The 23,790-nt window shown below is 42.3% G+C and overlaps 2 protein-coding genes across 5 annotated transcripts in view; one reads left to right on the top strand and one right to left on the bottom strand.

Moving 5' to 3' along the window:
- LOC310706715 (endogenous retrovirus group 3 member 1 Env polyprotein-like) overlaps positions 1-23,790 on the top strand; it is an 874,531-nt gene that overhangs the window by 408,159 nt on the left and 442,582 nt on the right. The gene's annotated exons all lie outside the window — the stretch shown is intronic.
- Positions 1-23,790, bottom strand: part of BTBD7 (BTB domain containing 7) — a 74,249-nt gene that overhangs the window by 13,340 nt on the left and 37,119 nt on the right. For all 4 annotated transcript variants that reach the window (XR_014525573.1, XM_083501306.1, XM_083501307.1 and 1 more), the window contains 5 exons: positions 5,782-5,990; positions 3,892-3,967; positions 2,428-2,588; positions 2,041-2,184; positions 289-478 (listed from right to left, as the gene is read on the bottom strand). Coding sequence is in view for 3 of the 4 variants with exons in the window: in XM_083501306.1 (XP_083357432.1) it covers positions 289-478; positions 2,041-2,184; positions 2,428-2,588; positions 3,892-3,967; positions 5,782-5,990 (780 nt within the window). In the remaining variant the exon portion in view is untranslated. The remainder of the gene's footprint in view (positions 1-288; positions 479-2,040; positions 2,185-2,427; positions 2,589-3,891; positions 3,968-5,781; positions 5,991-23,790) is intronic.

Here is a 23,790-nt window from a genome sequence, read left to right as displayed (position 1 = left end):
ACACACCCACCCACCAGAACTGCTTTCCTGTTTTAGATGTTAGAAACAAAAGCATGTTCATCATGTCAACACTATCAACAGGGCTCTGTTGGTTTCTAAACCTACACCAGAGTCAAAATGCTCAGTTTCTTCCTTTGACAGCATGAAGACTAGGCTCTGCATAAGGTCCTGGGCAGCATCTTATCACTTGCTCGTGAAGCTCTGATCATGCGGTTTCTGAGCTATTTAACAACATTTTTAATATTGATAACGATAAGCAATTTATTATGGATCAGCTTACAAACTCACCTGGGATTTCATTGGCTACAACTGAAGGAGCGCTGGATTGGTTACTGTTTATTTGCTGGTGACTTATCATATGACAGCACTGCGGAACGGCATTGTTTACCATGTAGAGAGTATCTGGCACATTGGACATTCTAACCATCCGTAAACGAACCAGGTCAGTCTGTTCCACCATCATCTCATCTAGAACCGACTGAAACAACACAGGTTGAAACAAGAGAGTTTACTTAACATTTTCTCTGATTTCCTGTCAACATAAAACAATAAATGCCATCAGTGTGACACTGCATTATCTTCCTTTTCCAGATATGAAACACATAAAAATGACCTGACCATGTTCAGGAGCACATGTTCCCTTTAAAAACATCAAACATCGTGTTCTTTTCAGTCACTGATCCTCATCCGTGCTCATAACTTAATCAGAATAATGACATAAACTCCAAAAGCCTCAGCCCAGCACCAGTACTAAAAACAAATTAATAATAGTAATAAAAACGATCCACTTCTACTGCTGCAAAACTCCACACCTCATTCCCACTTGAGCAAAACCTGAAGCAGCTCTTAAGTACAAAGATTGCTGGAGGCTGCAATGCTTGCCTTTAACACATCTGAATACTTCTCTGTGAAAAGAAGAGGGGTGCACAATCATCTAAGGGTTTTTATAATGTTTTTACTGATATTGTCATTGATATGTTTGCCACCCTGGGCTACTTTGGGAGGAAAGGAAGGATATAAATCACCACCACCACCATCATATAAAACCACAAGTAGCATGTTCATACAGTTACTGCAGGAAAATGGAACCCTAACTTCATTCTCTGTGCCCAAGGAATACCCCCTTGTTGCTTCCAGCCCCTTTTTCTTCACCCATGAGTTTCCTAACATATAAACATGAGTCACAGGAAGTATGTCTTTTTGTTTAGAAGGCAAATCTGAACTTCTGGCCCGGGAGAAAAAAACTCAGGGAAACCCAAAGAGGAAATGAAAAAGAATGTATGTACAAGGAGGCAGCATAACAGGCATGGAAAAGAGAGCTGAAACCTTCTTCCACTGGGGATAACTGCACTAATGTATTGGTGAAATACAGAGATGGAAGGACCTTTGTCTTCTGTTTGGCCAGATGCCCATATTCTCTGCAGGTACAGGCAATGCAGTGCCTTCCAGATGTTGGACCACAACTCCCAGAACCAATGGTCATGTTTTATGAGAGCTGTAGTCCACAACCTCTGGAAGGCACTGGAGTGCTTTTTGACACTCATATCTTTTTGAACACCATTATGCATCCAGAGCATAAGGACGCAGGTGGTGCTGTGGTCTAAACCACAGAGCATAGGGCTTGCCAATCAGGTCGGCGGTTCAAATCCCCGCGATGGGGTGAGCTCCCGTTGTTTGGTCCCTGCTCCTGCCAACCTAGCAGTTCGAAAGCACGTCAAAGTGCAAGTAGATAAATAGGTACCACTCCGACGGGAAGGCAAACGGCGTTTCCGTGCGCTGCTCTGGTTCGCCAGAAGCAGCTTCGTCATGCTGGCCACATGACCCAGAAGCTGTATGCCGGCTCCCTCGGCCAGTAAAGCAAGATGAGCGCTGCAACCCCAGAGTCGTCCGTGACTGGACCTAATGGTCAGGGGTCCCTTTACCCTTTACCTATGCATCCAGAGCACCTTGTTCAGACGCACTACAAAGCAAGGTTGTTAACTGTGTGGTGAGTTATGAGGCACACATTATCAGAACCTACTAAGTAGTAAGTCTTATTACCTTAGCCTCCTCCACATATGGTGAAAACAGCCTTGGCCTCACATAAATGCCCGCATTCTTTTGTCGCAGCCAGGCATTTGACTTTCCACCTTCCGCTGTCGGCAACATATCCGAAGGAGGAGTGCTGATGAGACCTCTCTTCATCTTTAACAGAAAAAGGTGGCATCTTACAAAAGAGTTCAGGAATGTTTACGTTCTTTGTAGACAATAAACCATTTGCAACATATATGGGCAGGCTGGTGAATAACAACCAAGCCCGAACTGAGCTTTTTTCTACACCAAATTTGAAGGTTTGCAGTAAGAGTCATCTGCAACATCCTCAAAAAACAAACAAGACATTTATCTGTGTGATATAATGCCCCACAGTGACCTTAAAGAGACACTCACAGAATCAGTCAGGACTTCACTGTTCATAGGCAAAATATGCTCAATACGGACAAACGGTAGGAGAGGAGAAAGGATCTCTTTCAGTTCCTCAATGTCAAGATCTCGCCTCTTTACACCTCGCTTGTTCACACTGTGAGCTGTGCCACTCAGCAAATTGGGCTCTGCAGGAGGGGAAATAAGCAGACAGTTCCACCTGAGCATTTTTTAAAAATCTGTATCTCTTCTACAGCAAGGGATGAAAGCTAACGAGAGATTCCCATACGGTTTGATATAGCTACTTGTCTACCAGGATTTTAAAAAGCAAGGACACATATCTCACAGAAAGTCATCTATTGCAAAACTATTTTTCTATCTGACTGGGGTTGTTACTGAAGCTGCAGGTCCATTCTTTAGAGCTTCTTCGGGGCTTTACATTCGCACATCATCCCAGGATTTTTTAAAGAAACAATAGTCTTTTCCACAAAGGAAATCCTACCATGTGCTTAGGAAAAGAAAAGGAGTGCAAGTCAACAATGCATCTGTATCTGTCGTGTGCAGGGAGAGCCCTACCATAAGCCACTTGGCTCACACGGCAGACTGGGAGGGGTGGCATACGGTGTGTCCCTGCTACCCTGTCCACCAATGCTGCCACTCTCTAACTTGTGATGCTTCCTCAGCGTGAGGAACTGTGGACACGGTTATGTAAAGAGCACCTGTAACCTCTGCTTTGCTTCCAATTACTATTTAAAACCCCCTAAAAATGATTATAATTCTAAAGGTAATTTTAAATATCTTGCCACTGCTGCACCAAGAGAACAGTGACACAGACTCTGCTCTCTGAGCGACCACGCTCACAATGCCTTGCTTTGAGGAACTGCCTTTGATAAGAACAGTTTTATTCAAGTGGATTGCCTCATTCATCTGAGTGCAGCAGGCACCTTCTAGTGCTCTTATCTGAGCTGCTCCATCACCATCCATCAAAGTGAATGGAGGAGTTTCTTTGGGCAGGGAAGCTCTATGTGAACACTGGAGTTCTTATGTCTGCAAGGAATCTGTGAGATCGGGGCGAATGAGTTTAAGGCTCAAGATGCCAGAGAGATGTCATGAATTTCGGTACCGAGGCATAATCCATCAGGAACATCTCCCGAAATGGGGAAGAGATGCTAAAATAGAGACAGGAATGGCCATAAATAACTCAGTGGTAGAGCACACGTTCTGCATGCAGAACGGTCCGGACAGCTTCACTCTCTGGCATCTCCAGTGAAAAAGATGCCAAGTAAAAGAATTAGGAAATCTCTCTCAGATTCTGGAGAACTGCTGCCAGTTAGTGTGGACAAAGCTGGTAGTACAAATCTGGCAGCTTCATATGTATTATACATCTCTACAGTGAAGGATCCAAGGTTTGTTCAGCTTTTTAACTTACAGATATCAGTTTCTCTTTTAATTATTAGTTTAGATATGCCCATTAAGAAGTACCGTACTTACCTCGGTCTGCTATTCTTTTCATCAGCTGATGTTCACCCCATTTAACAAGATACTTCAGGACATCTTGCTCACTCGCCTATCAGAGAGACATTCAACAAATGAACATTGGAGCATCAATGAATTACACCCAACCAAATTGCTCAGTGGAAACAGCATTTATTACTCTTGCTCACAACAAGAGGGACCTCTCAGAATTCTAGATAAACTGTGTAAAAATGCAGCAAAAATATTATTCCTATAACACAGAAGAATTATACATGGGTGGTATTCAACACCAAATTGTTCAATTTAAATTTAGACTTACAATTTGCAAAATGACAATTTTTGGAAAAATAAAGCAACAGATATCTTAAAGCATATCCTTAGTGATATCCTTAAGACTATAAACTTTTGCCAATAGGTACTGAAGATTATAAATAAGATTATACTCTTACGAAAAATTTCAACATCAAAACATGCTTCATGGGGTATCTGAAAGGCATAGTTAATGAGGAAGATCTGAAACCTAAGATGATCACTAACCTTAGTCACTAACCTTAGTGATCCTAAGCCAGGACCACTACAGCTAGATTACACCATGCTAACACCATGAGGAAGGGACGCGGGTGGCGCTGTGGGTAAAACCTCAGCGCCTAGGGCTTGCCGATCGCATGGTCGGCGGTTCGAATCCCTGTGGCAGGGTGAGCTCCCGTCTTTGGTCCCAGCTCCTGCCCACCTAGCAGTTTGAAAGCACCCTTAAGTGCAAGTAGATAAATAGGGACCGCTTTATAGCGGGAAGGTAAACGGCGTTTCCGTGTGCTGCGCTGGTGCTGGCTCACCAGAGCAGCTTCATCATGCTGGCCACGTGACCCGGAAGTGTCTCCGGACAGCGCTGGCCCCCGGCCTCTTAAGTGAGATGGGCGCACAACCCTAGAGTCAGACACGACTGGCCCGTACGGGCAGGGGTACCTTTACCTTTTTAACACCATGAGGCTGATTCCGCCCCCCCCTAATATTCTGAATGTGCCAAAGGACAGCAGGGAGGGAAAGGGCAAGAACTGACAACAGATAATGGCTGTCTACTAAGACCAGTAAAGATTTGTGGGCCCCTAACTCTACTTTAAGACATGTGTCTGGAAATATTACTTGCAGTCTGCCTTTCTAATTAAGGATGCTCAGGTATTCTCTTCTGGCATAAGCTAGTTGTATGGACCAAAACAGTTTCCCATCCCTCACGACACACCTAGAACGCAAATCACATAAGCATGTATTGAAATTGCATCAAGAGTAAGTAAGTAAGTAAGTAAAGCTCATTTGAGATGAGGTAACACACACTAATGGTGTTTCCTCCATTGATTAAATTGCAGAATGGGGCCGGGGGAGGGGGGGGGAGAGCGGGCACTGAGTAGTTGAAATCAAAGGGATTTTGTACAGCTCCTGCAAGAAAAGTGTTTAAATGATGAGCTAGATTTTCCCTTTTCTTCCCCAAGACATACGTTTTTAGCGTGAGAACTACTATATAATTTCCATAAACCTCTGAACAGGCAAGGCAAAAATTAAACCAAGAAGAGTTTCAGTTAAAGTAATTTGCAACTGCTTCTAGACTATTATTAGGCTTTCAAGAAATAGTTTATACTGCCAGTTTGGGTTGGGTTATGTGCCAAGAAAGCAGAATAGTTTTCTTAATCACTACCTCTGCTAGAGGCTTGTGTGTACATATGCCAGAATAAAGAAAGAGTCCATTCTGTACACACACACACACACACACACGGCTCTCCCCCCTCCCTCCCTCTGCAGTTAAGATTGAAGATCAGCATGCTTCTGTTCTGTACTACTGGTAAGTGATTAACAAAACTGGGTTCAGGACATAATTGGGTACAATTTGACACAGAGAAAAGGAGAAATGATTACCTGTAAGTAGTCAGACTGGATGGCAGTTTGCAGGTGGTCTTTGCCGAGTTCATAAAAGACATCTGAAGTCATGACCTGTGTAAATTCCTCACAGAGGAAATGCAGTGCTTGGCGATGAACCCACTTGGAGCCGTACGGCTGAGAACTCCACTTGAGAATGGCAATAAAGGTGTCTAGTGAGATGCTCTCAGCGATAATATCCTCACAGCCTACAAAGAGCAGAACACCAAATACTGTTCAGTGAGGTTCAGCTCTTCAGGAAGGAACACGAAGTGCCACTGGGCCTGCCTTTTAAGCAAGATTACAAAAGGATTTAACTACCAACATCTACTTAGTGTTTAACACAGTTGTGAATGGGGTACAAAATTTCAGCCTAAGAATCCAATTCATAGGATGTGTCGTCCTGTAGTGTAAATTATGTGGGCAGCAGTTCCCCAGCCTCTTAGCCAGAGCTCTTTATAACTAGAGATCCTTTTATTGAACTGAAACTGAATCTGGGCTACATACATTCAGATAATGCACAGCGAATTATGGCTTCTTCATGTACATTTCAGAACTCTATGCTGTAAGTGCCACTGATCTTTTAACAATAAATGTGTCTGCAGTTCACTTTACACTGAACTGAATTAAGCATTCAGTGTAAATTAAGTTACCTTCAGGTACTTGTGCTAAAGTGGCACATACCATGTGCAAAGAACTCAGAATTGCCTTAACTATTTTGTATAAAAGCTTAAAGCTTTGGTACTTTCTGCAATGAACTCAAGTACCTATGTTGTCACAAAGTGTTTTAAATGCTATTTTTGTCCAAACTTCAGTTAAACTTCTTAGAATTATGGCTAATCTAATTATTTGTTGTCAGTCCTGCAGTATCCTAATGGTAAACTTTAAGCATTTGAAAGCTTTTATTAAACACATATTTCAGCCACAAATAGTTTGTCAGACATTTGTTATTTGGAATTCACAGCTAAAGAAACATGATTACTAAACATTCATTATGCATATATTTTAGATAACACGGAATACTATTCAGAAGACCACATCATTTTCTTCAGTTGCAGGCTTGAAAAGTGCCAATAATTTTGCAAATCCCTTAAGTATTTTAAAGGACTCAATTGTGAGAAAAGTAGGAGATCATGAATACCATACAGGAGATTGTTCAAAAGACACACAGAATATATTTATGAGAACAAGGCAGTATACTGTTTTATTTAATCCATTTGGGCTGGCGTGTAATGAATTAAGAGGAATAGAAAGGCAGCACATTTTTAGCAAAATCACACACAGATTTTGCATAGAGAATGGTGTGCTCCAATAGAATGCAAATATTTTACACACATTAGTCAGAGTTTGAAAAAAAGAGTCAACATAAATGCTTACCCTCTAAAATTATTTATTTGCATATCAGTATCTATGTTAATCACACATGGCATATCAAATGCCTACAAACCACCTCATTTTCAAAATCTTTCCAACAGATCACCAGAAGTCTAGCCAGCAAATTTATATTACAGTAGCCAAAGTCACAATGCTGCTTGTAAACACAAGGACTGCAGTAGGTTGTTAGTTTTCTTCTTTCAAGAACCAATACAGTGGTACCTCAGGTTAAGTACTTAATTCGTTCCAGGGGTCCATTCTTAACCTGAAACTGTTCTTAACCTGAAGCACCACTTTAGCTAATGGGGCCTCCTGCTGCTGCGCTGCGGGAGCCCGATTTCTGTTCTTATCCTGAAACAAAGTTCTTAACCCGAGGTAATATTTCTGGGTTAGCAGAGTCTGTAACCTGAAGCGTATGTAACCTGAAGCGTATGTAACCCGAGGTACCACTGTATAGCATAGTCAAACCTTGGTTGTCAAACATAATCCATTCCGGAAGCCTGTTTGACTTTCGAAACGTTCGACAACTGAGGATCAAAGGGCGGTCAGCAAAGTCAATGGAGAAAAAAGAAAAAGAACTCCCTGGAAGCCATTTGGCTTCCAAAAATCGTTTGAAAACCGGAGCAGTTACTTCTGGGTTTTCGGCATTCAGGAGCCGAAACGCATGATAACGGAGGTGTTCGGGAGCCAAGGTTTGACTGCATACACCTTCAATGACTATGCCTCTACCAATGTACCTCTTATAGGTATCAATGAAGACAGTGGGATGCTTACAAACATGCTGGGCTTCAAAGTCAAATTCGAGTCCCATCCATCCGTCACAGAGATTATATTCTAGACAAGTTAAGCCACTGCACAACACAGAAATATAATAAGAGAATAGCAGGGTTTCAACGGTAAAAAATCACATGACAGCTTGTCAAACTGTAGAAATGTTGATCTCACAGTCGGATCATTTCAGCATTAAGCTTGCTGACAACTCAAGGTTTCACCTGTTCAGTGGCGTAGCATTTGGGGGGGGGCACAGGGAACGGTTGCCCCAGGCACAAAATTGTTAGGGGTGCAAAATTTCAACACCCAGCGCTGCCTCAATACAGCTTCACGCTTCCATCATCACACTCCACTGAAAACGGTTTCTCCATGCGAACTAGGAAGTGACCTCTCCAGACAATGGAATGACTCTTCTTATCTCTACAGCTGCAATCTCCTGACACAAATGCCATTAGGCAGTTCAATGTACACACATACTCCATCCATTTCCCACCTCACACTCTCCGCACGGCCCTGGCAACCCACACTACACCACTACACCTGCTACTTGCTTTTTCCAGACTACATCCAACCTATCCAACTTCTGTGTACAAACTGCCAGAATGAGCATACCTCATGATGAATAGAGAATGATTTCTAATCCTCATAGATGGGCTGGAGCCTAAAAGAATATCCTGGGTCCACTAGACCAGTAGCCTTTAACCTTTTCAGTCCTGGGACCTATCTTTAACACAAACATGCCTTATGGGATTTGTTTCTTACACCTTAGATCAGGCTATGACCCACCAGTGGAAGAACAATGGACTAGAGCAGAGTGACATTAGAATTTGCTAATTTCAGTTGACAAGGGCATGTCTACTAGTTGTGAAGCTCAATATATCAGCATTAGTTCTATAAATAAGAAATTTCTTCAGCTTTAAATTCTCATGATTATTATTTTTTGGCGGGGGAGAATCTGACAATAGCAGCATCTAATTTATTAACCCTCAACTAATTAAAGTACTTCCCTCTTGCTAACTATAGAACAGGCACATCCAACTTCCAAGAGACAGCAATCTACTCCCACTATAAGTAAACAAGCAGTGATCTACCCATTGGATTGCCCAGAATTGTTGAGCTTTGTGGGGGGAGGCTTCATCAAAGTTGTTGAGCTTTTTTGGGGAGGATGAGCCAAAGTTGTTAAGCTTTTTTTTTTTTGGGGGGGGGTGGATCAGGATTCCATGGTCAACCATGACCACAGATCACAATCATCTGGTTGGACATCCCTGCTATAGAAGAAAGCTCAGCTCAAGGGAGCAAACCCATAAGGGGTCCACATCCTTTCAGCACCCCAATAAAATATTTGAGGGTGCCAGCCCCCCACCAAGTTTATGGGCATTGCCATTGCCCCTCCTCTGTGAGAAAGCCAGCACTCGTTCGCACACTCCCCAGCTCCCTCCCTCTCCACCGCCATTCTGTTGCCAGACTTGGGGATGGGAAGTGACACTAATGGAGGCAAATGGACTGTCGGCAGGGACAAATGATCAGGGTGGGGCTTACCTGCCCAGCACTCAATATTTTATTCAAGTTGCTATCTCTGGCTCGTCTCCCATTTTCTCTGAAAAAGAGGCTCTTCAACTTTATTTTAAAATACTCATTTTTTAAAAAAAAATCCTAACCATGATGCATAAGGCCCAAGAAACCACTATGACAAACTACACAACCTGCTCCTCCACTGTAACAGTCCTTTTGGCTTCAGGGGGGAAATATCAGAAAAGCTCTACTGGCAAGTGCAGTACAAGACCAGCAGGGCCCAGAAGGAGATTTGTCCTAGTATGTTTGAGGAACAGATTAAACAAGGCAAATTAATTTTCATCAAAGGCACGATGCTGCATCTAATCTTGCATAAGGATTCTCTTTCTGCTTAATTCCACTGCAATTGTGTACAGGCTGGTTGTTAAACTGTCGTGTTTGCAGGCAAATAACTCTCAAGGTCTTGAAGGAGACAGATGAAAAACATGTATTTTTGGTCACAAGGAAAGGAACAAACAGCTGGTCAAAAAGAGAAATCTTGCAACTGTTCTAAATATGTTTGTTTTGAAGTGATTAAAATGGGGTGGCAATTTCTCCTGTGCTAAAAAGCTGCTGAAGAAAAAGCCTCAAGAAAAAGCCTTTGCCCACAATCAATTGCTAACAGGGAAAAAATTGTACTAATGAAAAGCTACTAACCAGCTAATATGTCTGATATGTTTTTAGTAACCAAGAATGTGTGGCAAGGCTCACGTTGACAGTTGACTTCCAAAAAGGAAGATGCATGATAGATGAACCCCAATTCAGCATCCTGAGAACCTCAGCTTTGTTTTTTCTTAAGCATAAATTTCTAGATCTTATGGCTGTGATGGCAGGCTTGAATGCACTCACCCAATATGTGATGACTTAACAGGAGGTGGTGCGGAGAACTAGGTGCAGCCTTAAAAGTATCAGTGTCCATCAGAGCCCCTTCCCTCTCTCCATAGCCAGGAGACCAAATTGACTAGAGTATGCAAAATGAGCACAGGGAGGGAAGCCATTTATTTCACTTTCGTAATTTATACTGGCACATAATTTTAATATTTTTAGCATATGCTTTGTACATCCTTGACAAACATTTGTTGCTAAAAGAAACTCAGCTTTTGAGCCTTTTGTTTTGCTAATCATGAACTTTATCCAATCATGAACTTAATGAACTCTGCTGGGAACAAATGTGCAATCTACAACCCTCTGAAAACAAAAGCAAAGGCGCCAGTTTTAAATAATCAAGCAGGACAGCACCCTTCATTTATGTATAATATCAAGATATATTACATGACGGCAAATTCAAAACAGAGTAGACTTGTTTAGAACTCCAGTTACTGCAGACTTCAGCAACTGGCTTCTTTAACATGCTATGCCTTCTAGCTATGCATGCAGTAATGACAGTGGTGAGGAAGAAAAGTTTATGTAGGTTTCTTTAAAAAAGGTTAGCCCTTCGCATGTAGCTCTGAAGCATCTTGGTCATCTGCAAGATCCAGAAGTTGCTTTGATCCTATTAGAATTCAGTAGAACACCCTTCCCACAGATGAGTTTTGCGAATGCGATAATTCAAAATGGAATGCAACATACAAGAGACTGAGCTAGTTTACACATCACACAAAGCCAAAGCTCTTTAGCCACTAACAGCTCATGGTTAGCGAGGAGAGAACTTAACCACAAGCCTGGGGTTGGACAAAAAGACCTGGGGAGAAGCAAAGTGGCTGTGAGTTCCTTTCCAAGAACTTGCAAGTTCTCATATTCAAGTCGATAAACAATGGTTTATGGGCCCAAAGTTATTGTCTCTAAATTAGGCCTTAGCTTGAGAACTGTACTGCTGCACCTTGTATGAATAGGAGCCCTTTCTAAGAAAGGCATTCAGATTTTTAGTTCCCGCACAGCTTCCACGTGTATCACTGCACTCTTCTGGAATCACTGCAACAACACCCTTGTGGAGGAAAGGGTGTGACAGAGCAAGCCCTTAAGTTTCCAACATCACAATGATCACCACCCTCTGCATGAGCTAAATAGGGGGTGGGGAAGAAGACCCAGGTAACTACCAACTGGTGCGCTTGATGTTTATACTGGGAAAGGTATCAGATAATTCAACAGTCTGTCTGTGACACTTAGAAAAGGATGCTGCATCTACTAAGAAATTCAGCATGGATTTCTCAAAAACAAGTTATGCCAGATTAATCTCATTTCTTTTTTTGCTGGAGTTTCAAGCTTGGTGGATCAGGGAAATGCTGTGGACATGATTTATCTTGATTTTAGTCAGGTTTCTGACAGTCTTCCATGATATTCTCATGGAGGAGTAGGCAAAATGTGGGCTGGAACAAGGTAACCGTTATGTGGAGTTGTAGCGGGTTGAACTCAAAGTGTGCTCACTAATGGTTCCTCAACATCCTGGAAAAAAGGGACAATTGAGGTGCCAAAGGGTTCTGTCCTAAGCTCACTGTTGTTCAACATATTTTATAAATGACATGGAGGAAGGAATTAAAGGAGTGCTGCAGATAACAGATTGGAGAACTTGGACTACTGCAATGCGCTCTATGTGGGGCTACCTTTGAAGGTGACCCGGAAACTACAACTAATCCAGAATGCGGCAGCTAGACTGGTGACTGGGAGCGGCCGCCGAGACCATAAAACACTGGTCTTGAAAGAACTACACTGGCTCCCAGTACGTTTCCGAGCACAATTCAAAGTGTTGGTGCTGACCTTTAAAGCCCTAAACACCCTTGGTCCAGTATACCTGAAGGAGTCTCCACCTCCATCGTTCTGCCCGGACACTGAGGTCCAGCGCCGAGGGCCTTCTGGCGGTTCCCTTGCTGCGAGAAGCCAAGTTACAGGGAACCAGGCAGAGGGCCTTCTCGGTAGTGGCACCCGCCCTGTGGAACGCCCTCCCACCAGATGTCAAAGAGAAAAATAACTACCAAACCTTTAGAAGACATCTAAAGGCAGCCCTGTTTAGGGAAGCTTTTAATGTTTAATAGGTTATTGTATGTTAGTGTTTTATTGGAAGCCGCCCAGAGTGGCTGGGGAAACCCAGCCAGATGAGCGGGGTATAAAAAATAAATTATTATTATTATTATTAGATAGGAGAAAAGGATCTAGGGGTCTTAGTAGACCACTAGTTTAACGTGAGTCAACAGTGTGATGCAGCAGCAGCAGCAGTAGCAAAAGAAACCCTAATATTGCATCTACAGAAGTACAGTGTCCTGGTCAAGGGAAGTAATAGCACCACTCTATTCTGCCTTGGTCAGACCACACCTGGAGTACCGTGTCAAGTTCTGGGCACCCCAGTTTAGAAAGGAAATTGACAAGTTGGAACGTATGCAGAGGAGGGTGACCAAGATGATAAAGGGTCTGGAAACCAAGCTTTATGAGGAACTGTTGAGGGGGTTGTGTATGCTTAGCCTTGATAAGAGGAGGCTGAGAGAAGAGATGATACCAATCTTTAAATATCTCAAGGGCTGTCACATGGACGGAGGAAGCTTGTTTTCTCCTGCTCTGGAAAGCTGGACCTGAATCAATGGCTTCCAGTTACAAGACAAGAGATTGCAACTAAACACCAGGAAGAACCTTCTGATAGTTAGATCTGTTGGACAGTGGAATGAACTCCCTTGGAAAGTGGTGGACTCTTCCTTGGAAGTTTTAAAGCAGAGGTTGGAAGGCCATCTGTTGTGGATGCTTTAGCTGAGAATCCTGCATTGCAGGGGGTTGGACTAGATGACCCTCAGGGTCCCTTCTAACTCTACAAGTCTATGATTCTATGGAAATGTTAAGAGTGGGCAGAAAAGAAGGCAGCAGAGTTAGCAAACAGGGACACAGTCTGTCAATGATCATTAGTATTTGTTTGAAGCCCTGCATTCCTAGAACACAAACAGGCTGCTGCAGGGGAAAAAAATAGGTCATTGCTTTCAAATTGCTTCCCTGCTGGAGTTCAATTTCTTTGAAATGTCAATTATAACTTGACTGTGTAACAGGCCAATCTTCCATTCTCACTGCATTAGTGTATTTACTGTATACCATATTTATTTCTGCATCTCAAAAGATAAGCAAACGATTAAAGTCAGCAACTGGCTTGAGACTAAGTGAATAAAGGAATAAACAGAAAAACAACTGCCTTGTGATATGTGTCCTTTGACTATTTCAGTATTCATGCTCCAGTGATCTACAACTTTGGCATATATCCATTGTTCTGAAGCCAGCACCATGATTCAGTCTATAAGCTTTTCTGCTCTGGGATATCTAACGTTTGGATGTTTCAATCACGGTGAAATCCAGTGAGTTTTTGGGCACAGGATAATACATGCATGCAAATGAACATTTGAAATTGTTAATGCCTCAGAGGGAACAGATACAGCAGGAAAATCATGAAGAATGATTAATGCAAACAACATCAGAATACCAATTTTGAATTCATTTTAATGTTTGGAATACTAAAAAGAAACTTACTGCTTAGAAGTGGTGCAGTGCAAATACTTCAAAAATTTATACAGACCATGTTACAAATATTTCCTCTCTGTGTCATCCAAGATGAGGCATAAGCTACTTAGAGAAGCAGGAACTGTCAAAGAAACACTTTGCATGCAGTGGGAGGCTGGGATTTGGCACCTGAAGCAGAAGCCCACTCTGGAATATAATGATCTCAGGAGAGTTATTTAGGATTTCTGCTAAGAAAGAAGGGGGCAAACCATGGTGACAATCACCGCTGTACGTGTTTTTGACACATAGCCCATTTTACACGACAAGTTTGAATCACGGGCAGAGTTTCTTGCTGTGTTCCTCTGTGTTCAGCAATGCAGCACATACAGGCCTCTGCCAAAAGCAAGCGCAGACAAAACCTCACGGACAGTCAAAAGAAATTCCATTAACGTGGCACAATGCAAAATATATTCCAGCTTGGGCAAAGCTACAGCCATGACCACTAAGTTCTGTGTGCTCTGTACACACACAAAACACACTTAAGCTTCTCAAATGGATACAATCATTTTCAGGCTGAAATCCTAAACATATTCATTGGGAAACCACTGGAAATTAATATACTCTGTGTAAATAGTCTTATGAGTAGAGTGTTAATCAAAATGGACTTTAAGGCATTTATATGGTGCTATGTGCCTCTGAATACCAGTTACTAGGAATTGCAAGCGGGGAAGAGTGCTCTATGTGAGAGTCACATAGGCACCTGAGTGACCATTGTGAGAACAATATGCTGAACTAGATGGGCCTTTGGTCTAATCCAGAACGGGTCCACTTACATTCTTTTATAGACCTGAAGTTAGGGTTGCCATATTTCAAGAGGTGAAAATCCGGACACATAAAGTTGTTGAGTTTTTTTAGGGCAATCGCCCGATAATCCCTCCACCGCTGTTTGAGCCAGAGCCCAGGTTGCCTGCACCAGATCCCGAGAATGAACCAAAGCTGCACACACAATTTTTTTTAAAAAAACCAAACAAAACCAAAAATCCAGACTATTTGCTTTAAAATGCAAAATTATCCCTGGATGAGGATGTAGGACACCCAAAAGAGGACATGTCTGGGAATTCCTGGATGTAGTACATCTTCCCCATCAGAATCTGTAGCTGCAGAAAGACTTCACTGAAACTGAAGATCTCTTTGGATTCAGTACAATATTCCTGCAACTCTCTTTTAAAGGAGGAGCAGTTCTTTTTTCTGGGGGGATGCATGGCTCTAAACATTTTGTGAATCTAAGTTTGGCCTCATTGAGGGGCAGTATTTCAATATGCATAGGAAAATGAGAGTACAGTGGTACCTCTGGTCACGTACTTAATTCATTCTGGAGGTCTGTTCTTAACCTGAAACTGTTCTTAACCTGAAGCACCACTTTAGCTAATGGGGCCTCCCACTGCTGCCGCGCTGCTGCTGCGAGATTTCTATTCTCATCCTGAAACAAAGTTCTTAACCCGAGGTATTATTTCTGGGTTAGCAAAGTCTGTAACCTGAAGCGTATGTAACCCGAGGTACCACTGTACCCTGAAACTTTTTTTTTTAAAGAAAAAAGCACTGGGGAGGAGGATACTCTTTCAGCTCCATAAAACTGGGCCAGTGGAGGGAGAAGAGGGGACAACCTTGCTCTGAAATGAAAGAGATTTTTCATTATGATTAACATGTTATTAAAGCCCATTCCCCCCCCATATATAATAGCTGTAGCAGCAAGATGGAATCATGTTTTCTTGGCACTCCAAAGTACTAGTTTGAGTGCTGGGGAAATACCCCAAACAGAAACCCTGCCTTGAGAAAACTGGGTTTCTACAGTAAGCCAGTAACAAGTATACATTACTGTGCTGAAAGCAACAGTCTAACTATGCAAAATGGAACCTAACATGGCTTAATGCCTATTTTCTTATTGTAGGGACCCAGACAGCAAAATAGGATGTATAGCTAGCAATCTGCGATAATATACACCCTCGTGCAAATTAATTGCAAAAGGGTGTTTTCTATTTTACTCATAATCCTGTACTCAAAACGAACACAAAAAGTCAGCTGATCATTATGGTGTCGGACGCCTGCAGCCAATAGAAGGAATGATGCACTCGCCACAATATACTGAGGTTCTACGAAAGAGAGTTATTCCAGAGCTAGAAAATAGGTATCCTGATGGTACTGGGATATTGCAGCAGGAACTGTCACACATCGAAAGTGGTGAAGAAATTCATAACAGAGCAGCAAATGCAGGTACTTGATTGGCCAGGGAATTCCCCAGACGTAAATCCCATTGAGAATTTGTGGCTATATGCAAAAGTCGCCTCCGTGCTGTAGACTGTACAACTATGGGGAAACTCATTCAGGAGCTGATTCAAGTGTGGTACAGGGATGTGAAAATCAACAGTGACTGTTCGAAACTAGTACAGTGGTACCTCCGGTTACAAACTTAATTCGTTCTGGAGGTCCGTTCTTAAGCTGAAACCATTCATAACTCGAGGCGCACTTCTGCTAATAGCACCTCCCGCTGCGCGACTTCCGCTCGCATCCCGGGACAAAGTTCACAACAGGGAGCATCTACTTCTGGGTTAGCCAAGCTCGTAACCTACAGCGTGTGCAAGGAGGACGGTACGTAACACAAGGTTCTACTGTAGACTCCATGCCAAACCGTGTTCAAATGCTGCTTAAAAATAGCGGAGGTCATATCTGTTACTAATGTACATATATGTGAGTTTTGTACATGTATATGTGAGTTTTGTACAATAATCTACATTGTTTGTTTCAATTAATTTGCACAAGGATGTATAATATATGCACACCTCAAACATGTTTAATGTAGATTTTTAAAAATACAGTATCTGTCCTTCAACGGTAGCCATCCAACAACGGTTTTGACAACTGGATGATGGAATGGCTGGGGAGGGAGAGGAAGGCAGGAGTTTGACAGTAGTGTCTAGGAGTGGGAACAGGAAAGAGGTTCAGCAGCAGAGCTAGAGAAACGCACCATCATATTTCAGCAGTGTTTATCTGATCTTCCAAGACTGAGGTCATGTTTCAAGTCTTTCAAGTTTGTTTGCTACCACAGTTTCCATAACAGTTCCAATTTCAGCTCTCTAAGGAAGAATGCAGGACAATATTTAAACCAAGAATCTTTGCTTTTTTACTGTCACATTTTCTTTCACCTCATTTCCAGTCCCCTCTTTATGGCAACTTTAAGACACAAGCTTGTATTTGCAAATTGTTTATGCTCTACCTTTTCTTTTGGCCTCATAGCCTTTGTTTCAAAGCAGCATTTCCTACAATAGATTTAGGCACGGAGCAGAGAATTAATCTAATATTTACTGCAGCAGAAAAAAATACAAAAGCAAAGTGAAGGAATAAAATGCCTTCCTAAGAAGCCAAACAGCAGTTTCCTTTTTCTTATCGGACAGGCTGTAGGTTAGGTCATTTGTTTTCTGCTGCATAACTGCTGGCTACAAACATTGCTAGTTTCTTTGAATTATGTTGGAAGTGACTCCTTTCCCCTCAGGATTTCAGAAACAGATATCCATGTGATCTTTTCTCTCAGGGTACACGAGAAACTGTGCAGGAAAGAACACCTTATTTCAACATGGCTATCTTTCAAGACACTGTGTGATAACAAACTCCTGGTCTCCCCCATAACGTTTCATTGGCCACAAGAGTAGGCAGCATTTGGGAATTTCCTAGTAGGGTTACAATGAGTCAGCTTGAGGACCTTGTTCCAGCTTGTTCAGTTATTTGGGAGTACATGCCATTGAACGTTGAAGGATTTACTTCTGCATAAACTTGTTTAGAACACTTGTTTTAGCTAACTGCTCTAACGGAGGAAAGCCGGGGGAAAAGACTGTGAAAACACAACATTGATTGCTTTATGGATGATCAAACAAGAAAAGGGAAGGCCACATGTCAGATGCAGAACATATATTTTACATGCGGAAGGTCTCACACTTAATGCCCAGCCCTTTCAGTTAAATTGTTGGTAAAAGGTGATGGGAAGGACCAGTACCAGTGACATAGCAAAGCTGCTGCAAGTCAGCGTAGACAATGCTGGACTACACAGACCTATGGCAGGGGTGGTGAAACTGTGGCCCTCCAGAAGTTGCTAGGCTACAACACCCAGCATCCCTTACTATGGGGCATGCTGACTGGGACCAACGCGAGTTGGAGTCTAACTATCATCTAAAGGCTACAGGCTCCACACTATTGACCTATGATATGACTCTGTATAAGGTAGGGACGAGGAAATCTTTTTCAGCCCAAGGGCCACGTTCCCTCCTGAGCAGCCTTCTGGGGCCCACATGCCAGTGATGAGCAGGGCAAGAGGCAAAAGTGGGCTGAATATCAAATGTAAACTTTGCCGTCGTACAGATGTTACATTTGCAGCTCCAAAGATGACCTCAACATGATCAAATAAACCAGTTTAATAAAGTCTCAAAATTCAGTGTTTGGATTCCCACTTCCTCAAATGGCATTATAAAGGCGACATTTATATTGGAAGAAATAACGTCACTAAAAGCTTCATAATGGTTGGCTCTGCATTCAGCTGCTGCTGAAATGGCCTCTAGCATAGAAAAGGGGTAAGTTTCCACACAATTAAGAGAATGATGGATGCTCGCTTAATCAGTTGATTAGTATAATCAAGATACATACCATTTGACACTTTTATTCAAATTGCTGATTTTCAAATTAGAATACAGGATAGTTTACAAAGGGATCAAATAGCATAGTTATTCTGATTACAAGATTCATTTATTAAAACACATAAGACATACAAATAAAAATTCTAGGGGCCATTGATGGAAGCTTTTCAGGGTCTCAGGCTGAAACCTCTTTCAAACCTGTCACTTAAATTTTTCCTCCCCACTCAAGAGAGAAATTAACTTGTGTTTTTTTTTTCCGAAGACATCAAAGCACAGGGCAGCTTATAACTGAATATATGTAAGATACAGGTATCACAATTCTAATTTAATGCTCTAATGCAACCTGAGTTAATAGATTTGTTGTAGTGGTCTTATATTATTCTATAATTCAATCAAAATCCTGAACTGCCAACAATGAAAACTTCCCTTCCAGCCCATAATATGTTAAAAACTGTGAAGAACTTCAACAGGAGTTGACGGGGAATGAACCCAGGGCTCTTAGCTTGAGTCATGCCCCCACCCCTTTAAAGAGTAATAGACCTTATCTTGCCCTCAGCATGGTGCAAGATGTTAAACCTCTAGTTGTGTTTTCTGATCCTTCAAACACACAGCAAGTCATCATTTATACCTGCTGTTCTTAACAAACATAGTTTTGGTTTTCAGTACATTTTGCTTCAATCAAGATGGTGGTCCAAGACCCCAAAAGTCCTAGAGTTGTGGGCAAAAATCTCTAGGTGGCAAAAAGCCACAACTGTTGCTGCTTTATGCCTCCCAGCAGCCCCTTCTTAGTTTCACCTCCCCTCCAAAAAAATCAATGCTGCTGCTGTTCTCGCCATGTCAACACCTCCTCCTGCCACTTCTCCCAGAGAGCCCTTCCTGCCATCAAATTCAAGCCAATGATTTGAAGGAAAACTTGGGAGTGTTGCCAATGCTTCCTTTGCATCAAGAAGTTGGCATTTTTAAAAAATTGGCACCATTTTCTGTTGCCAAGTTCAGAAAGAACTTTTGGATTCAAAGGGAATGTACTTAGAAGGTACTCGATCCACTTTAGCTGTGGTTTTAAGTTTCAAGTCACAGCTTGACATTAGGCGTGGGAAAGGCAACCATGGTTTCCCCTAAACAGACGGTTGAACCAATCTTCAAGGTCTGCCTGGGTCTAATTAGGCCCACAGGCTAAAGATTCCCCACCCCTGTATTACAGCTCCATTAACGAGAGGCAAGACGACAGCCACAAAGGAGGAGAGCCCAACACTTCTCTCCAGCCAACTGCTACAACTTCTAATGAGGCACTATGTTTTGCAAAGCCCATCCCCGGAGTGGAACATAAAACAGAAGCTATCTCATGAATTAATGTGTCCACCTTGATGAATTATCAGCAGCACCAATCTGCACGTATCCATGAAGTGTTCAGGAGCTATAGCCAGCAAACGCCAGGGCTTCCTCACCCAAATCTAATTATTTATTGATTTCCCACCCTAGTCTAATTTGATATTGACATCTGGAGTTTTGAGGTTGCCACTGCACTGTTCTTCTTGCACCGCATTTTAAGTAGCAACAACCAGTGTCTGTTGATTTAAAAGCCTCTTACTGCTCTCAAGTTTCCCAAAATGTCCTCAATACGTCAAGGAAATTATGTCAGCTCTTTTGCATAATCTGCATAGCCAATCGTTCTTTTTTTTTTTTTTAAGAATCCAATCTTCTTCAAGGAAACACAATGCCTCCATATGGAAATTTAGTGAATGAGGCTGTTTTAAAGCACCCAGCTCTTCTGTGGCTGGGGGAAATGACACGAAGAGATCATTTACTGATTTCAAAAGCATGTTCAGCACCTTCTTATTTTTCACAGAGGCTTGATGCAAGTTTAGCACTTTTCAGCATAACTGAGACAGGGAATGAACTTCCCCAGCAGAAATCTCCACTCTTTCCGTAAAGGTAAAGGACCCCTGACAGTTAAGTCCAGTTGCGGACGACTCTGGGGTTGCGGCACTCATCTTGCTTTACAGGCTGAGGAAGCTGGCTTTTGTCCGCAGACAAGTTTTTCTGGGTCATGTGGCTAGCATGACTAAGCCGCTTCTGGCACAATGGAACACCGAAACCAGAGCGGCGCATGGAAACGCTGTTTACCTTCCCGCTGGAGTGGTACCTATTTATCTACTTGCATTGTGTGCTTTTGAACAGCTAGGTTGGCAGGAGCTGGGACTGAGCAATGGGAGCTCACCCCATCGCGGGGATTCGAACCACCGACCTTCTGATTGGGAAGCCCAAGAGGCTCAGTGGTTTAGATCACAGTGCCACCTCAACTCTTCCCTTGGTTGCACTAATTATGGTTTAGCAGAACACTAGTCCAGAGCTACCAACCACCACCACAACAGCTTGACTCAGCTGCTTACCAACGATCAGGAAAGATACTACCAAGCACACGAGGATGCCAGCATGGTTAATGAGTAGAGTCAAGGAAGTTATTAGAGACAAGAAGACATCCTTTTAAAAAAATGAAGTCCTGCCCAAATGAGGAGAGCAAAAAGAAACATAAAATTAGGCACAATGAAGTCAAAGGTGTGCTTTAAAAGAGGTTAGAGAATCAGAGAAGTTGAATAAATTTTGTCTTCACTGTGGAAGATGCAGGGCAAATACCTGAACCAGAACAATCATTCTTTCCATGTTATCAGGGTTCACCCTTAAGCATCATTTGACAAACCTTGATTTCAAAATCTGGTTAACATGGAAACATTAGTTAATCATTGTTGTTATCAAATCTAAGGTAAACTAGGGAAGAGAGGAAATAATTCATCCCAGGGAAGCAAAGGAGAAAAGAGAGGGAGTATACCTTTATAAGCCATAATTTGGAATCTGTAGCTAGTACAAGACGCTCAATGGAGCAGCCAGATTTGTACACATTTGTACACAGGGCTGAAAGATCTACTGCCCATGAGCTACTAAGCCAGTTTCAAAATTGTGGTTACTGACATTTGAAGCACTAAACAGCTTGGTACCAGGATACCTAGAAGGCTTCTTCTTCTAGTACTGTACAGAACAATCCAAATCATAAAAGCTTTCACGGAAACCTTGCTGGGCAGTCACTTGGTTTGGAGACCCTGCCTACTCTGAACGGTATGTAAGACAGCTGACTGTGGCCCCTTGGTGTGAATCAGGACTAGGTTAACATTATTCACTTGTGTAATAATTTTGATTTAGTATTTGTTATGTGACAAGTCTGGATTATTTCAATGTAATATTGATTTCCCCCCTACATTTATCGACAGTTGGCTTATTGTTCCTCGAGTCCACTATGGTAGGCATTTTGATAGTGTGAAATGTTTTACTGTGAGTCATTTTGGGCACAGTTTGCTGTGGAAAAGGAGGACATGGCTAAACAAAATATTAATAGGTAGTCAAGATAAATGTGTGTTCTGCAAAAATCCCAATCTGTGTGTGGCTCTTTGTAGACTCACTGGTTGTTCATCCTTCCTGCAAAACATTCCCCAAAGTCCTGAAGTAATGTGTCCAAATTTTCTGCATATTCAGTAAGATCTCTGCTGTGCTCCAAAGAATGCCTCTGGAGCACAAAGAGTTTAGTTGGGGGGTGGGGGAAGATCTGCACAAGGATCACATGGTGATGTTTTGCAGTTAAAGGAAGAACACATACACACTTTTGGCCACCGAGTAGTGTACGCCATGCCAACCCCCTGAAAATTTCTCAGAAAAGAGGCAGAAACACAGTGAGTGGTAGTGGAGGAAGAGTTCCCCAAAATGGTGGATGGGGTTCAGTCCTGTACTGGTATAACCAGATCAAAGAATCTGTGGCACAGAAGTGAAAAAACAGCATTTTAATATCTTATGTTGATTTCGTCTATAATAAAGTACCACATCATTCAGCGTTTCTTTGGAGGGGGTTATGCTGTGATTTTTATTTTTAAAGCTAAGGTTGATTTTAAGGGCAGAAAAAGAAAAGAAAAGAAAACAAAGAAATCATTTCAGAGTTTCCATGAATTACCTTGCGGAATGATATTTGAAATAAAATTGAGAGGTGAAAAGTATGCAGATGTTATAGAAGACAAATTAACGACTTGAACATAGGGGCATTTCAGGTATTATTCCCATAGCAACTAAAATTTCCCTCTGCCTTTGGTGTTTCCGCTAATAGACATCAATCCTTCAGAAAAGAAATAGTCAATTGGCAGAATGCCACCTACATTACAGTGTATGGCTCTGGAGATTCCTTGTACTAACCCCCAAAACAGGACTGTGGCTGATCACATGTTTTCCCAGTACAGCCACATACACCTGTTTGCCAAGGGGCTTTGTCTTAATGTGATTTGTATAGAAAGCTGCATTTCACAAAAAAACACTTTTTTTTTTGAAAAGTACTATAGCCCTGTTCTATTGCATAAATTCTTTTTCTCATCCACTGGAGGCTAAAAACAAAACAAACTCCATCCCCTGTAGATAGTCACAAACGTGCTCAAAATGATGAAATTGGGGTGGGGGTGGCAGATGTTTAAATTAAAAACAGAACTCCCTTGCATATTTCAGACATAATTTTTATTCCCATTAGCCTTTCCCAAAGCACTGGAACAAGTTCCATATTTGCCTAAATGCTTCCCTACTGTAAAATTTCCAAAGGGTTGGTCTGTTGTATCTGAATCAAACAATACTTTCACCTTAAAGGTAAAGGTACCCCTGCCCATATGGGCCAGTTGTGTCCGACTCTAGGGTTGTGCGCCCATCTCACTTAAGAGGCCGGGGGCCAGCACTGTCCGGGTCACATGGCCAGCGTGACGAAGCTGCTCTGGCGAGCCAGCACCAGCACAGCACACGGAAACGCCATTTACCTTCCCACTATAAAGCGGTACCTATTTATCTACTTATTTATCTACTTGCACTTAGGGGTGCTTTCGAACTGCTAGGTGGGCAGGAGCTGGGACCGAAAGACGGGAGCTCACCCCGCCACCGGAATTCGAACCGCCGACCATGCGATCGGCAAGTCCTAGGCGCTGAGGACTCACAGCGCCACCTGCGTCCACTTTCACCTTAAAGACCAACAATTATCATTGCATAAGCCCTTGTGGACCTGGCTTCCACTAAAAAACAAGAATTATGATGATGATGTTCAAGCGAGTTGCCCAAGGCATTTAATATTTTGCATTAATATATATACTAAGCATTTATAGATCATTACAGTGGTACCTCTGGTTAAGAACTTAATTCGTTCTGGAGGTCCGTTCTTAAC

This window comes from Podarcis liolepis (assembly GCF_965112155.1).
Source record: "Podarcis liolepis genome assembly, chromosome: 1".
Classification (NCBI taxonomy): Eukaryota; Metazoa; Chordata; class Lepidosauria; order Squamata; family Lacertidae; genus Podarcis; species Podarcis liolepis.
Note: the sequence above shows the minus strand (reverse complement) of the source record. Positions and strands in the feature narration are given on the sequence as shown.